At 34.2% G+C, this 18,482-nt stretch overlaps 1 protein-coding gene across 3 annotated transcripts in view; it reads left to right on the forward strand.

Moving 5' to 3' along the window:
- Positions 1-18,482, forward strand: part of LOC106478170 — a 50,424-nt gene that overhangs the window by 17,374 nt on the left and 14,568 nt on the right. For all 3 annotated transcript variants that reach the window (XM_013938690.2, XM_022381695.1, XM_022381694.1), the window contains exons 4-6: positions 4,263-4,325; positions 8,303-8,414; positions 17,427-17,573. In XM_013938690.2, the coding sequence (XP_013794144.1) occupies positions 4,263-4,325; positions 8,303-8,414; positions 17,427-17,573 (322 nt within the window). The remainder of the gene's footprint in view (positions 1-4,262; positions 4,326-8,302; positions 8,415-17,426; positions 17,574-18,482) is intronic.

Consider the following 18,482-nt stretch of genomic DNA (forward strand, 5'->3'; position numbering starts at 1 on the left):
CTAGTCTTACACTGCTAAATTAGGGATGGCGAGTGCAGATAGCCCTCGTGTAGCTTTGCGCAAAATTCATAACAAACCAAACCAAACACTTATTTTTGAAATTTTTGGGTATTTAGAAAAGATTAGCTACTTATAAAACTCAATTCAAGTCTATAATTGGATCAAAGTTCAAAGTAAAACATGAAGTACGAATAGGCAGAATGATGGCCACACCCACTTTGAGATTGCACGGTATCAAAAGCCAACAAGTGTTTAAATGTTATCCCACCCATTCCTATCCAATTCCAATTTTTTTTCTAATTTAAAAATTTTTTTACACTAGTCTCATAGCTTGCTTTGGTACAAAGTCTTAAGAGTGAATGGGCTCTTGGCCTATCTTCCTCGTAGTTTTTCTTAGAACTATCTCTTGACATTTCCTGACTTTTGCTGATATTTTTGCTATAGTTTTTCTTCCATCTAGCCAGGGTGGCAGCCTTTTCTTTGGTTGGATTAATGGCTAAGGCTTTTTCACTTCTTCAGCATTACTCTTTCTAACCTTATTTCTATTCTCTAAGTAATGCTCCCTCCACTGGGACAGATACTTTTCATGGTTATCAACATAAGATTTTCTTATTTTCTCTTGTTTTGTTTCCATGATAGGCATATTTTAAAAATCACTGTTTCAAGTACCATCTTGCATGTCAATGTCTAGAACACTCGAGCAAAGCTGTGTCAGACTTCGGCAGTGGTAGCGTTCGCACTCACATAGGAGACTCGTGTTTTAGGCACAGACTGCTATGATAGAATTGCTTTGTCCAATGCAGAACCCTTGAGTCAGGTGTAGTGAACTAAAAAAATTATTTTCAAAGGTTAGATCATAATTGGAACCTAGATCTCTACCTAATACAGCTGCAGACTGAATACATAGCTTGTGCACATAAGCAATCACCCTGGTGACACGAGGGTGTGTTGTTATTTGGCAAATTGCAGAGCATGCTTGTAATTATAGAATATGGCTACTAATTTGTTGTTAGATTGTTATTACCAGGGTTATAAGTAAAAATAAGAAAAAATGCTTTTATACAAGGTAGCGTAATTCAGTCTTGTGCATTTAGATTTGCATAAGGTGAAGGGAGGAGAGAGTTATGCACTTGATTTCTTTACTGCTCAACAGTTTGTTTAAAGTGCTTATTAAGTTTGTTTACGTGCTGTTTGAAGTGTGTTTAAGATTTTAATTTATACTGCACATATTGAGCATCTGGCCCATTTCTACTATAAGTACTACTGTACTTATGATGATGTAACTGTATATTCTAAATTGTTGTGTTAATGTTTGAAGCTACCTACCATGAATTATTTTATGTGTGATTGTCTGCCTTCAATTCTAAATTCAAAATAAAAGTAGCAAAGGTTCTAGTCATTGTCAGTTGTTAAAAATTTCTACTGAATCGTTTGGCAAATGGATGATACATAATTACAAATAGAAATTGGTGTCACATTCATGACATTAAGATATAATCAACTAACAAATACTTGGTTTAAAGTGAATGCCCTACATACAGCCCAATAACAAAAATTATGTAAAAAAAAACTTCTACAAATTATGTTTCTGTATATCCTAGTTTACTTTCACTCCTTATGATACAAGTTGCTGGACTTACCTTCCAATTCCATCACCATGTTTTATTTCACCCACACGTGCACCCAGCTGTTACTATTGTTCACAGTCAATACAACCGTCTGCATTGCCATTGGTATTGACCTTACTTTCAGGGCTGTCTTTAAGCTCCTTCCACAGGGCAGCACATTCTCTAAACTTCTTGTAACTTTTGTCACTAAATTGAATTAACCTGCTGTGAGTAGAAACGGCATGCATGAAACAATGGCTGGACGAAATTCCTTCAGAATCATCAACTTAAACACTAACATCTGACAACATGTAGGCCACCATGCTTGCTAATGTTCACATTCCTTGAAACAAAATGTGAGTAGCTAAGGGTTACACTACTTCAATAATGGTCTATGTTAACCATATCGTGATTGAGACTGTCAGTGATGTTATTCATGGTGAGATGGAGGGCATTGTGTGGACTGGTAGGTGGACCTTCCCCCATACTTTTATCTCACATTATTTGCATGATTGGCAGTATCTTCATCTGAGGATTTTGTTCACTTGCAGAAGCTATCTTAACCACTTCCACTAGATTATACAGAGGGGCGAGTATTTTCACAGGATCCCACTCTGTGGCGAGTGTTGCTCAGGTAGGTGTGCTTTTATCAAACCAATTCCACACTAATTCAATATACTTTATCTAGGTTGCAACAGTCTCTGTAGAAATAAGGTGTTCCATAAGACCATCTAGAGGGTGGACCACCACTCATGGACTATCATGAGTAAAATATAAGGGGATCTTGCCCATCCCTACCAATCATTGGATTGAATAAATTGGGGTCAGTTTGCTTTTAAAAACTTGGGGAACTTTGTTCACCTATTGCACTGTTTTTCACGACTCCCCAATATGCATTATCTCCCCCCCCCTCCAGATTCTATTAGTGGAGCTAGGAAGTCCTTACCACTCCTGGTTTTCAGTCACTGGGGTGGTGGACAAAGGCTTTTCCTCCAGTGTTAAAGAGTCAATTCCTCCGCTCCTGGAGAAGGCAAATTTGGGAGCTCTCCTACCCGAGTTCCTGGATGGTTTTTTTCCCAGATGTTGGTAGGAGAAGCTCCAGCCTATGCAGGAGCCTACTCATAATACTGGTTCAGATTTGATGTTCATGGAAGAGGGTCCATTGTCTCTTCTTAATTCCAGAGTGGTCCAATCCTGAGTCCATGGTTGAGCACGGTTTGTTCCACGTCTTCCCCATAATTCTGGGGGCAAGTGGAAATTACCTTGGCTCTCTGGTTGCGATCTGGCCAATAGTGATTACAAATCATGTAAAATTCCACCCACAGTGCATGAATTAAGTTCCAGGTGATAGAGCATACCTGTTCTGGATGTAGTGTGGTTCACCTACTAGGGTGCCAATCTTTTATTTACACACCCATGATCTATGCAGAGATTTTCTGTATGGATAATGCCCTTACTGGCCCCTCCATTTTAACAATATGGGATTCCAGCTGTAAGTTTGAGCGGAGGTAAGTATATTTTGGAAGTTAAAATTTTCTTAAATTGAAAATGTATTTCCATTAATCCTTACCTCTGCTGACACTCTCCTGCCCTTCCTCCCCACTAAGAGCTGATGTTAGAGACTATGATTGAGTCAGTCTCAAAAAAGTGATAACATTATCTGAATGAGGTACTTATATACAGTACCAGGATAGAGGGTGCATTGATGTAGGTGGGCAGTTAAGTGGGGTATGAAAGACTGGAGCAAACAAGAAAAAATAGATCAATGCTTAGATGGGAAAAGGAAGAAACCATGGTGGTTGAGTAATGGCTTAAGTGTGAGAGGTGGTAAGTATTATTGGAAATACAATTTTGATTTAAAAAAATGTTAACTTCTACAATATAGTTGGACTGACCATTTACACATTAAGTTAAAGAGCCCTGGATATATCTCTCATCTGTGGTGATACACCAGCACTTTAAAATATATATATACAATAATTCTTACAAAGTGCATTTTAAGCATCTTTATGTAATATTAATAGTAATAAAAAAAACAGTATAAATTTTTGGAATGTTTTCTAAGCTTCACAAATACTGAGTTTCACAGTGATTTCATGTTTTAGTTGGTTTTATTATTACTTGATTCTTTTTTTTCATATTTCTACTCTTAAATAGTAAAGTGTACCAGATTCCTTTGTTAATAAAGAATTCTTATTATATGAAACTGTCAAGTATTTTATAAGAGTGGTTTTTCCTTTGCTTTGTTGCATCTACTGTACTTTTACCTTTCTTATGAAAAGCTGGTTTTTCTTTTCATATCGTATTTTACTTAAGTGAAAAAAAAAATTGCTTTTTTACTCACTTATGTTTACAGTGATAAATTTATGGATGCCTCAACTTTGTTTTTGTGCATATATGTGTGTGGCATAGCTATATGTTTAGAAATTTTTATTTTCAGCTTACACATTGTACACTATTTGTGTGACTTGTTTAAAAATAACCTTTTTTTTTCTTCCATCCCATTTTATTTATGAAATAGGAAAGTCTTTCTTTCTGGTGTGTGTGTGTAGGGGGGGGGTCTCTGCTATTTGTGTAAGATATGGATAAGTTTCTTTCTTTCTTTTTTGTTACATATGTTGATATTCATATGTTATTTTTCCATCATACTTACAGAAAAATAGCCCTGTTCAAGAAAGATTTTCAAACCTAACTGTTGGAAAACAATATTATATTGTTGTGAGTATTCTCTTGGCTTTTTGTCCTGCTTTCATTTAATTACACATTTTGATGATGATTAAGCTTTTGAGAGCTGGTAATTTTCCAGTTGGAAGGATAAGACTAAAATTAAAATGGTGTAGGTGAATTTTTATGTCTACTTTTTTATGAGTTTTTAAGTATTTGAATTAAACCTGTACTATTACTATGTAAAAGATAAGTATATAATTTAGTTACAAATAAATATATCCTGAAGTATAATGACTTCATATGAATCATATACTTACAGAAAAAATTATTGACTCCAAACATTAACAATAATTCAAGAAAACATGTGAAATACAAGCAATTGGTGAACATTAGCCCATAATTAATGTGACAAAGTCCAAAATACACAGTTTCTGGTAGTTTATCAAGCAGTGTTTGTAAGGACTAAAGTAATTTTATATAAGATGTTTTTGATGACAAAAATATTGGTACCTATCACTAAAAGTCTGCAACACCTGAACAGAACAAATTTTAAAATATATTAATTGATTGAAAACAATTGTCTGGTAATTAAGCAGCATCAATAGCCACAAAAGAGGCAATGATTACCAACATGTGTTGAATGAAACTTTGCGATAGCAAAGTCAATGATGGAACAGTCAAAGAGGTGAGCTGCTCTTGAAGAAAATTCAGAAAACAAATGTGAAAAGGAATCTGAAGCACAAAATTATCTGGTACAGTGAGACTAAAATAGACCTTTTCTCCTGAAGTGGAACACAGTATGTTTTCTTTAGGGGGGTGGGGTGAAGAAACCTTTAATGAACAACATCTTGTATGTACAGTTAAATCTGGAAATAGTTTGATAATGGTATTGAGATGTTTAGTAGAAAATTGATCGGATATATTTATATGTGCTTGTATAATTTGTGGCTTTGAAGTTGTTTCCAGTTTTTTTTAGTTTTTTTTTATTGATGACAAAATGGTGAAAGAGAGATTGCTAAAAAAGTTAAATTCATTTGGAAAAGTTCAGCATAGTAATCTGCATTAAGACTTAAGTTTACAGTCAAGTAAAACTCAAACATTTCATGAAGTTAACAGAAAGTGCATCTTATGTTCAGGAGTTAACTTGAGAAGAATGGTCTAGAACAGAGTTCCATCTTTTGAGGAGTCAAGCTATTAGCATTCTTGATCATCTGATTAGAATTTAAAATTGGATCACAACATGGAGATCTACCTTTTTCAAATTCCCAATTTAGCCACTAATAATTAAAAATGAAATGCATTTCTCTTACTTGACAATCATGAATATGTAGCTTTTATTATAATAGTAAGATAACTTTTTTATTTGTAAAGTTGCACAATTTTATTCATGTTATATATGAGATTGAGTGCATTATATTAAAACAGTTTTTGAGCTTCATCACATCCATATATCACCATCTCCAGTCATGCTCTGTATGACAACTGTACATCTTCACAATAACTCTGCAGCATAGTTTCATAGCAAAAGGCCCTACTGTAAGATTGTCTTGTCCAAAGCACACCCCTATCTTTGCATGCTTTCCTTAGTTGATATATATGTTAAAAATCAATAGAAAGTGCATATTTTCAATTTCAAGCTTGTTGTAGTCCTTTAGAATTAGTGGCAGTATTAACTTTATGGTTTGATTGTGTTAATATCTTGGTAAACAAAGTTAGCACTTGTAGCACTCAAATTTTGTAATCTATTTATATATTTGTTATAAAGACAGTTAAATTATAGTTATTTTTGGACATTCTATTTTAATGAATTATGTATTATATATATATATATATATTCTAATATGATTAAAAATATTTGAATGATTAAAGATTTTTTATTTTTGTGAAATGAGTTAGACAATTTTAACAAGGCTCAGCTTACTAGGCAATGGTGCAAAACTTGCATGCACACTAAATGTGTGTATGAGAATTTGCTTCTTTCTTCCCACTGTGATATATGTTCATTTCAGGAATGAATGAACTGTATGTCATACAAGTTATAAAACTAGAAAATTTAAAAGGCTGTATAAAAAGGTAAACAGTTGAAATTGTGAATAGCGTGAACTCGAGTTGTAGAAATAAATTATGTATTGAAAGAAGAACACTTGTATATTAATTTTGGTTCATAAATTTCAAAACTTCATTTCACTGTATGTTGAAGATTCAGCTACAGTTAGTATTAGGGTAGAGAAAATAACAGATAAAACATAAACTTTTATGTTAAAAAGCTTTTGATATACATTTAGGATGTGTTAAAGGTTACATAAATGAAATATGAAAAATTGCAAGAAAAAAAGAATTATTTTTATTCTTAACATGAAAATCACACAGCTTGCAAAATTTAATGAAGGTACACTTAATAAATTCAGAATTATAGTGTGTATAGTTTCATGGTTACATTGTGGTTACAGATTGATCAGAATGACCAAGCCCATACTTAAAAGGTTAATATAATGTATGCTTGTGTAGGATCTATTGTTATTCCAAAATACATTCTCTATAAGGGCCATTTGCTTATTGCTTGAGACTTTCATTAAGAAGATTTATGTATTCTGTCTTTTAAAAATACATTTTATGAGAAATTGGTGAATTCTCTCAGTATGAAATTAATAGTTTATCAAGCCATTTTCTTCTCCTTTTATAAAATATATATATATATTTAATTTTCAACAATAACTTCTCACCATTCTATCTACACTAACGCTTCTAAATATACTTAAAACGAACTAGATGAATGTGGAATTAAAATATAACTAGCAGATGTAACAAGATCTAAAAATGGAGCATAAAATTAATAAGACAAAAAATGAATCAAAACAAGATAAATCAGTTTAAGACTATGGTATGTACAGGACATGAGAGAAACCTGAACATAAAAAATAAGTTCTGAACTTAGAGCATATGGAAAAAAATGGCATCAAGAAAATGTAAGATCTTAGAATTGAAATTTACTCAGTTTGCATGTTTCTTTTTCAAGATGTTTGTTTCAGCACAAAGCTGTGGCAGTATTCAGAAAATATTATTTGATGTAATTAAATAATATTTGGCTAAGGTTATTCATATATATCGTGAAGTGTTGGTTTATCCTGGTAAATTATTTGAAAATCTGTCTAGTATTGACTGAACACACTACTCCAAATGTGGCCTAATCAGTGACCTATACAATGAAATTTTAAACTCTTATAATGTGTGTTCAGTATTTCTGTAGTTACAACCTAAAGTCCTATTTGTCCTTCCACTAGCAACAGCACACTGCTTGAATAGCTCAAGAGACTGATCAACCAATACATCAAGATCCTTTTCTTCCATATTCCCATCAAAATTATACTTACAGTTTGAATTATGATAACCCTTGCATTTATGAAAATTAAGTCATCTGCCATTTAATCACTCAATTCACCAAATAATTCAAATCCTTTTGTAAAGCAGCAGCAGCAGCATCCTCATAACCAGCAATACTCAATAACTTTAATATCACCAGCAAATTTAAGTAAATTATAGACCATATCTTCATCTGTGTTATTGATGTAAACAAAGGTCCTAACACTGAGCCTTGAGGTACCACACTATTGACAGGAATCCAGTTTGTCCGAATTCCATTTGTAACAACCTTGTGCTTTCTTTCATCAAACCACATTTCTCTTTAGTGAGCCAACTTATTCCACATATGTGTATACATATAAATCATATATATATATATATATATATCTACATTTTCATGTACAAAAGCAGCAACCACTTCAAATAATATAAAAATAGGTTATTAAACAATATTTTCCGGAAGTGAAACCATGTTGACTACTCGGCATAATTATAGTAGTTTTGTTTAATTATGTTTACATTCTTAATTGGTGATTTTGTTTTCATATAATAAATAATGCACACACATTTAACAACTATTTTCAGTAATCTGTTCTTTCATTGTATATCTAGGATTTTATATACAAATATTTTCTTTTGAATAACGTGTATTAATGTATTATTTTTAGATCAGGCCAGGAGATGAACAGTGTGAGAACTGTTTGGAAAACTTGAGTGATCCAAAATGCATAGGGTGTGTGTGTAAAACTTCAACCTTTCTACTTCCATCCAATGGTTATGGTAAGAGCAATGCATGTGTTGCTATTCAGAATTGTAACTTAACAGTTGAATATATATTTTATTCAGGTATAATCAAATAAAGTCTTAAATTTTTCTTACAGGTGTTCAGCATCTAGTTAATGACCTTGTGAATGTGATGTTATCAGTATTTCTTTCCTGTGATTGCTGGCCAAGGTTACCCGCTTTTATGATCATTCAAGAGAGTTTATACTCAACTGGCCAGGTTTCTCTATCTCTTCCATGAAGGAGAGGGAGGGACACACTCCCCTGGATTTGTTGGTGACCTCTGGCAACCTCTAGGTCTCCTGTCTTGTTACAACTTTGATCTTTTAACTGCTCATATATTGTATTTATGGAGTATTTTTAGACAGAATTGGTTAACCTTACAAATACCAGTGAAGTCCATATATACACAATTAGTTTGTAAAACATTGTGTTGAAGTAATTACATTGTATTTACCAAATGCTTGTTGGTCCATGATTGTGTTGGTTACAGGACCCTAATAATATGAGACGCACACAAAATATATAAACAAAAACAGCAGGAATGCTGTAATTATTCCTGCTGATTCGGAGATCCTCTATGTATATAATGTACATGTGAATATTTTAAAAATATTGAATCATCTTTATGCATTGTAGCTTGAGCATAGTATTAAAGTTGAATTTTTGTTATATATTTTTAAATGGCAAAACATGAGAGTTAAAGAGTACTGAGATTTCAAAATGTCATAAAATTACTGCTTTAGCTAAGAAAAATAGGTATACATAACTTACATTGTTTTACAGATGTTGATCTTCTGGGGTGAACTATTAAGGAGTCCTAAGATGTATTACAGGGTGTTAAACCCAATAAAATTCCAAATATTTTTTCTTGTCTGGCATGGTAGTTTCTAAAGTCCCAATTCAAGAGAAAAAGTAATACTAATAACATTATATCATTAAGTTATGAAAGATATAATCACTGTTATATATATTAAAAAGATGTGGCTGAATAATGCTGTGACTTTTATCAGACAAAAATCACCTAGGTGATGTAAGGTTCTCTTCAGAAGAAGAATGTAATTTACCTGGTACAGATTGGTTTATAGAAATAATTACACTAACCCTTCATGTTTAGACACATAGCCATGTAAAATATAATACATTCATAGAAAGTACTTAAAAATTGAATACTTGAAGTTAGATACATGTATAGTTCATTCTGGATTGCTAATTTTCAATACAATATTTCACATCTATACAGAGAATAGCTATATCCCTCAAGCATCTACCCTTGAGACTTGCATACCACTAGCCTTGAACTATTTCCCACCTAAAATTCACATAATTAACATGAACTGTACTAGTACATGATGATGTCATCATGAGAGAATAGCCCTCTCCCAATAGGAGGAAGACACAACTGCCATGCACATTGACTCTCCATAATCACTTGCACTTGAAATAATATCATTCCTTTCTTCGGCATTGTTTTGAATGGACGTTAAATTTTTTTTTCTAGTCTTACTTCAATTTATTGAGATTTGCAATAATCAACAAAACTTGCATTTTGTTTTAAAATAGCTTTTGTTTCACAAGTATTAATTACCTTCATGAACTCTCAAATTATGGTCTTTTCTACTGTGTACTGTGAGAATAAAAATGTTACAAACACAAGACCTATTTCTACTATGGCTTCTGGAGGCTAATTGATGGTTGAGTTTACGGCCATAGTACGATATCGTGGGTTCCCTTATGCATGCTGGGCCTCCTATTTTCATCTGTGGCCAACAATTCTTTACCTCAGTTCAAGATTTTGGGCTGCTCATTCTTCTATCAGGACTTACTTTGAGTACTGCCTTACAGGTCGAGGATAATTCTTAATCTTCCAATCTCGTTATGGATATGACTTTCTAGGTATGTACCATTCTTTCTCTTTTGACTCTTCCTGCTCAAGATTATTTTGTCTTTCCTCCTTCACCTGACATTAGGGTTCATGCTGATTCCTTTTTTTGAACAACTATGCACCTATACCCACATGTCTTGTTCTCCTCGCATTGTTAACTCCTGTGTCCTGGCTTTGGAATCTCTTTTACCAGCTTGTGGGAGTATACCACACTGTAACATTACCTTCCATCCTTCCACCTCATGTCTGATACAATTCAGTGTGTTCCTGGGGGTTTTTATGGTGAGGTTCATTACCTCCTCTTTAACACTATCATATTGGATTGGACCCAGTGGATGCTTTTTGGGCTCCTTTCTCAGTCAACAGATGAGTTCTTCACATTCTCACTTATGGTTTGTCTCTCCACTTCTCTTCCCATTTCATTTTCTTCTCTTTCAAACCCCATTTATCTTTTAATGTCTTGAGGATGTGGTCTCAGATCTTTTTGCCAAAATCCCCATTAAGAGGGTATACACCCCCTACTCAGGGGCTTTGCTATCACTTCTTTATGGTCCCCAAGATGTTCTGGGACTGGTGTCCATTTATCAACCAATCTTCTCTCAACCAGTTGGCTTCTCCTAGCCTTATCACAAAAGTATTCATTCACACCCACCTCCCTTTTTGCGCTAGAGGCTGCTCAGCTCAGTTAGCTTGTCAAGTTTTACAAGTTCTTTCCTATGCCTACACAGTATTTAATACATCTGGGCTTGTTTTTCAACTCTTGACTCAATTGTTCTCAGCCTTTTCCTCTATGCCAGCAAACTATGGAAACTCTGTGCAGGAACTTTTGCTTTTGGGGATGCTGGCTTCAGTGGAACCACTCATTTTATTGGGGTGTGCATATATGTGCCTTCTCCAATGGACTTTGCACAACCAGTTGAACCTCTCTCAGAATCCATTATCCTTCTCCTGTTCTCAAGTACTTGTCTTGATGGCTTTATCATGCTAATACCACAGTGGGTATCCCTTACTCCCTCCCCTCTGTATTTTCATCTCTTCACAAATGCTTCTCTCTCATGTTGCAGTGCATCTCTGAGCAAAAGCATAAATTCTGGCTTTTAGGCATTGGAGGAACATTCACTCTATATCAACATGCTTGAACTTCTTGCAGTTCATCAGGCATGCTCCCACTTCCTACCTCTTCTGAGTGACCATTTGGTCATGATCCACTCTGACAATTTCATAGTGTTTTATTATGTTACCCTTCAATGGGGCATCTATTCCAGGAGTCTCTGCTTTCAGGCCTTAGACCTCCTCTTCTGGGCTCATTTTACTGCCTGTCATGTGCTGGGTCTTTGAGCTTGGTGGCAAATTGCCTCTCATTTGGACAATGTTCTGACCATGGAGTGATCTGTTAGCCCCCAATACTTCTGTTGAGCTTGATCTCAATTGGGCACACACTTCATACATGTCTTTGCTCTTCCTCTCAACTTCAAGCTTCTAATGTTCTGGTTCCCAGTTCCTCATCCTTCAACTCTAGCTGTCAATGCTCTCAACCAGGACTGGTCTCACCCTTTTTTATATGCCTATCCTACTCTTTGGCCAGCTCAACCCTGGTATCCACTGCTTCTTTGGTTGACATTTAGAGTCCCCTTTCACAGTCCTGTGTCCCTACTGTGTTTCCTCAAACCTGCACATCCATTTTTCATCCAGGCATATCATCTCTTCATCTTCACACGTAGGATTTGTCTGGTCCATTGCCTTCAAGGTCTGACTCTTATTGTGTAGCTTTTGTTCTATAACTTTCCCGTTGTCTTTCCAACTTAACTATCAGTATAAGTGATGTTTTTTTCATTACTGGTCCACCTGCTGCTCCCTTTCTCCCGGCTGTTTTGGTTTATTCTACCTTTCAGCCTTTTTCACTTGGTTGTTCAACCATGGTTTGTCAGTCTCCACCATCTCTGTTTATTGGTTGGCAATGTCTACCATGTTTTGTCATTTCCTTTACCACAACGTTTTCTTTCTCTATCCTATTGAATCTGTTTCAATCCTTCTTTCTTCACCAACCCCCTTGCCCAATTCTTATGCCTGACTGGGACCATAATGTGGGTTTGCACACTTGCATATATGTCCCATTTGAGCCATTGCTCCTTATACTATCTTTCGTTTAAGACTTCCTTCCTTCTTGCCTGTGGTTGCTGTTGGTCAGTTTTCTGTGCCATTAATACTTCTCATCCACTATTACACTACACTTATTTACTCCTTTACTCAGACCAGCCTTTTCTTTCTAAGACGTAGACCACTCAGGAAGGCAATTGCTTTTTCTCTTCAATCTTCCTTCCTTGTATCTATTTCCTGGATGTTGAAACTTGCAAGCACTTTCACATTTCTTTGCATCAGCTGCATCACCTGTCTGACTTTTTTGCTTTTAATTTTGTCAATTATTGGACAAGATCCTCCTGGTTGGCAGCTGGACAACTCCACACATATTTGTCTTAACTATCTTCGTCACCTGGCTGTTTTGACTCCCAACAGTGGCCATTCTTCAATCAGCACACCACCTTCGAGATTAATAAATATATATTTCTTCTTTTCCCTCAAATTCTACCTAACAGGATCCCACCAGGAGGCTGGTGTTGCCTCTCAGGCCAAGAGTAACAGAAAACATTCAACCTATCTGCCTTGGCTCTACCAGTGCCCACTGTCAAGATGGTGTTCCACATGACCACTTGAGGTATTCCCCATGGTATATAATATTACTTAATTGCCTGATCCAAACCAATCAATTCCATGGACTGTCATAAAAAAAGCCAGCAACAGGGAAATGACTGCCCACTTCTTTGGCTTGCACTTGCCAGCTTTCAAACATAGGGTTTCACAGTCACCCATTGCACTGTCTTCAATAACAGACCTTTCTGGCAGGAGGCTGATGGAGATCTGGGTTTCCCCAACTCACATTTTCCACCTACTCTTCAAGTGGAGCATGGAAGACCATTGCCATTTAACAGTTTCTAGCCACTGGGTGGTGAACCTTGTAGAATCCCTCACCAATTGGGCTCAGTAAAATATGGTGAGAAGTAAGGCAGTGGTGACATTATTGATGTAGTACAGGGCCCCTCTCATATGGTTTATTTTGCCCCCTTGCGTACTCATTCTGTCCAGTTGAGTAGAGGTTAGTACATTCCATACAGTCTGATTGCACCCTAACTACATTACACTTGAGTGTAAGTACTTGGATGGTCACATTTTCATTCTGCATATCCCTGCAACACTTGAGGCCCCTTTACTTTCAGGGCAAAAATTATATACCCTGGTCAAAACGAGATGTGCATGTGCCCCTATGGAGCCCCTGTCATTGGATGTCACATTACATGGGCTTTCCCCTATGGGTACTTTCAGAAGCAAGCACATCTAAGTTTATAAATTCTTACCAGCCACTCCACCAATTTAACTTTAGATTCTAGCTATTCTGTGTGAAGAGATGAGGTGAAAATTACCATTTTCCTAATCGGAAAATGTATTTCCTATTGAAACTAACTTCCTCACTTCCGTAGCTCTTTCTTCTTGCCTCATAAAGAATGATGTTATTTTCGAGTGCAAGAGATTAAGTGGAGTCACTGCGCATGGAAGTTGTTTCCCTCTTCTATTGGCAGAGGGCCGTTGTTGCATGATGACATCATTATGTACTTACACAGTTTGTGTTAATGATATGAATTTTAGGTATGAATAGCTCAAGGCTAGTGGCATGCAAGTCTTGTGGACAGAAGCGTTAGAGATATAGCTATTCCGTGTGTGGAGGTATCTATTGGAAATACATTTTCAGATTAGGAAAATGACTGCAATCCACCTTTCTTTTTTATCTTCTTTTTTTTTTTTATTTTAATAATGTCAGATCTTGTATAATACTGCCACATTATTTCAGAACTTTCAATATGCTGCTAATTACAATAATAAAATATTCATTTCTAAACAGAGCTTGCTCATTTTATTGATACATGCATGAGAAGGGTAATTAATGACTGTTTACTTAATTAGCAATACTTTATTAAATCTGGGTTTAAGTTATTCTGAGGCTTCGTCCAGACTTTAATTATGGAATTAAAATTAGGCCCTCTTTTAGGGGCTTACACTTAATCTTGAATAAATAGCCTTAAAATTAATAAAAATGGTTGACTTTCATTTTCTATATTTCTATGAAAGCATTTTAAATGTTATTAAATGGTAAATACACAAGTTTATGGATCATAGGTCCGGAGATCAAGATATGGTGCCACTGATCTCGTTCTGCTATAGGTGCATTATAAACGTGAACATCAATCCCATTATTTTGTTCAAACTGTGGTAGCAGGTACTGCTTGTTCTCGTCAGTAATTCAAAATTAATGGTCTCTGACCTGACCATTTAGCCCACGTGTGAATAAGATGCTGTTCAGTCTTAAAATACCAATGGATCTGTATAATAACATATGTTGAAAAAAATGTGATAAAGATAAATAGTCTCTAAGTTAATTTAACCAGATAATATAAAATACATTAAGAATGAAAAAAGGTATATATATACTTAACAAAAAGATATGTAAATCAAAAATAGTAACTAATGGTTTAGGATAATATCACATGATTCATCTCAAAATATCACTACTAAGAGGCAATTCAGGTTACCGTGGTCACTGATTGCAAATGACATTTGACTACCCAGTCTTCTGTGAAGTAAGTGTTAAAGATGGGTCAGCCCAAAATTGGAACAGGAGTAAATTTTTTTTATTTTTTTTTGTTAATGAAAATTACACACTCCCCAATTTTAGTCTAATACAAACATAGAGAAAGAACCTGGTCTAAGGAAGTCGAGCAAAATTTGTTCATTTTATCAGCATAATCTTAGAGTGTGATAACCTAGCTTTCAGACATGACATTTTCATATTATTTGCTAAATTACTCAGAAATTGCCTTTAGATGGCAAAATATTTTATTACAAATTAAATTATAAAGCTCTGGTGGGAAGTTTTATCTTAATTGTATTTATATATATATATATATATATTTGCATTCTGATCTCGGAAGCTTCTAAAACTATTACTTTTATTTGTTTCATAAACGTATTTGGTTTTAGTTTTTATATTAGACAGAAATTGGAAACATTGTTGAATACTTTTCTTTTGTACATTTCAAACTCAAATTATGTATACTAAAGTAGCATATTTTATGTTTTGTATAAAGCCAGTACAGACAACAATCAAAATTGATTGAAAAATGAGTCTTAGCAACATTTCACACAAAAATACACTTTTTAAAGCTACTAAAGGTGAGAATAAAGATGCCCAAAAACTGACCAGAACATACAATTTATAAACTCCAATATACTTATAAGTATAACCAGAAAGAAACTTTACATACAAGACTCAAGAATGCCAACATGAATAGTTTTTGGTGTTTATTGCATACATAAGATTGTTACATTCTTGATATTTGCGTTTTAAACTTTTATTAGTTTTTTTACACTTTGTTAGATTATATACACACACAAGATATTTGGTTATGTTATCCCAGTTGGACTTTTTTTTTTCAGATATGAGTTTTGTTTTATTATTTGTTGAATATGATAGTTTGTTGTCTACATGAGATTACTCTGTAATGATTATAATGCCTGATTTCATTGTGCTGGGTATTTTCAATATTTCGTTTGTTGTCCTGGCTGTTTCTGTACATATCTATTTAATATATAGCTTTGTAAGAGATTGTGTTAACACAGTTGTCTTTGCAATTTAGGTTGGCATGATAAAATGTGGATCAGCAGGTTTAAGGTTTGTTTGATATACTGCTGAACATACTCTTGCACTGTGAGTGCATTAGAAAAATAGAAATCATTTCATCATAGGTTCTAGGTGCTACTCACTCATAGTGGTTCAAGATAAGGAACAACAAACTTGAACCTAGCTGTTTAGCCCATGTGTTGCATAAAATGTTCTGGTTAAAAATACAAACTGCCCTTAATCTTTATTTCTTATTGTTGAAAAATTCCATTTCTTATTCCTCGCAAATTAGCGACAATAACATTTTTAGAAAAAGAACCTTTAATATATAGCATTAGGTATTTTCACTTAGAAAAAAAAAAAGCATACACAAATTAATTGTTTAAATGCAACTAAATATGTATTGTTAAATAGAACCTCAATAAAATAGTAAAATTGTATGTATTTTTTTCTCGTTTATCATGAAGTAATATAGACAATAACAATTTGGATAAGGTGTACTGCTTGATTTTAAAGAATGTGAAACAAACTGCTCCAACTTTTGATTAAATAAATCACATCAACATTCACTACACTAAATTTTGTTTCTGTTGCAGCTTTCAGCCTTCTCTTCTGATCTGAGCCCTGTTCACTTCATTTGCTTGACACAGGTTCTGATAAAATAGCCACAGTTTGCAATAAGGTCAAAAATTTAATGCTGTGAATGTTGGTGAATGTAATTTTTTGAAATACAAATAACTATACATTATGAGCTTAAACAACAAGTCAAAGTTTGATAGTTTTTAATGAACTAAGATTCACTTATTATCAAAAATGAATGCACCTCAACATTTCTTTAGTGACAGATGGATTTATAAATTATAGTTTATTCACAATCAAAGCAAACTAAGTTTGATATTAATGGCTTGAGCTTTAGGGTTTTTTCAGGTAAAAATTCCTGAAGTAAATTGAATGATAGTCATGTTGCTCTGCTATCAGAGCTTACATAATAATCTGTTTGTGCCCCCACCCTCATTCAATTAACCCTGTTGTCAAGCAGTTAGGAGAACAAAGTCTCATTCAGCAGTATGGGTTTACTCTTGATGAATAAGTTATAACCCAAACATAAAGGTACTTCCACTAACTTTGTGCATATCCATCTATTTTTGGTGTTCCATCATTGAATGTGGCTTCATCAGTAACTAGCAAGTTGGTAGGAGAAAACATCAACTTATTAACATGTTCTCAGCTTACCTGCAAGTAGATATACTTGCAACAAGAATTTTCTGTCCCGTGTCCAGTTTTTTCTTTGTGCTGTTCTAGCAGTTAGCATATACAGATGTAATCAACAACTATGTATTTTTTCCTGCATTACTACACTTCTGATACTAATTGTATCTTTTTTTTTCTTTTTCAGAGACTAAATATTTAACTGAACCAAGTCCAGATGTAATGAACAGTAACTTAGCTCTAGTGCTAGGTGTTGTGTTGGGGGTTGTTGCTCTTTTGTTTATGGTAACAGTAATGGTAGCTTTTCGTAGAAGACACAATTTAAGAAATCGTGGTAAGTTATATGAAGAGTTTATTGGTAAATTCTATAGATCCAAATCTGCTCCTTATGTATTAATACTAAGTTGTTTTCACAATATTTAAAAGACCATTTAGAGAAATGTTCTAAATTAAGGTTGTAATTATCATAATTTATTCATTTAATATGATTTCCAAAGTATGTTGTATGTACTATAACAAATTATAATAATGTAAATATTAGCAAGATTAAAGCTCTTGAAATTGATTTAAAAACCATGAATAAATTTCTATGTGGCACAAATATTTATAATGAAATGTTAGTAATAATTGAAGTATAATTTTGTTCCCAGCACTAAATTATACTTTTTTTGCCATCATTACAAAACTTATTACTCATTTTTCGTTACTTCGTGCATTTATCCTCATATTAACAACTATTAATAGGTGATAAGCCTGACAACAGATAACTTCACAAATATTTTGCAACAATATAAATCAGGTCAGTACAATATTAGTATCTCACTTCCACAAAAGTAGGGTGAACATGACCTAATTGTTATCATGCCTAGACTGTTAACCTGATGGTTTATAATATTCAACCCATTGTGTCAAACCTTGTTTCACACTTTTGGAAGGCCCGGCATGGCCAGGTGGTTAGGGTGCTTGACTCGCAATCTGTGGGTTGTGGGTTCGAATTCCTGTCACACCAAACATGCTTTATATTGGCTTCTATTATTATACTTCTGGCGGCTAAATGTAGACATATAATCACAATAAATGGAAAATTTTAAATTTCTCATCTCTGTAATACTACATCTTTTGTCGAACTGACCTTTTGTCTTCACGTGTTTTGAGTATTTAAATACGGCTTGTATCTTCGTTGTTTTTGTTTTTCTAGAAACACAAATAGACGTGCAAACAGAATGATCAGTAGGTTAATACG

Source organism: Limulus polyphemus, unplaced genomic scaffold, assembly GCF_000517525.1.
Source record: "Limulus polyphemus unplaced genomic scaffold, Limulus_polyphemus-2.1.2 Scaffold186, whole genome shotgun sequence".
In the NCBI taxonomy this organism is placed as follows: domain Eukaryota; kingdom Metazoa; phylum Arthropoda; class Merostomata; order Xiphosura; family Limulidae; genus Limulus; species Limulus polyphemus.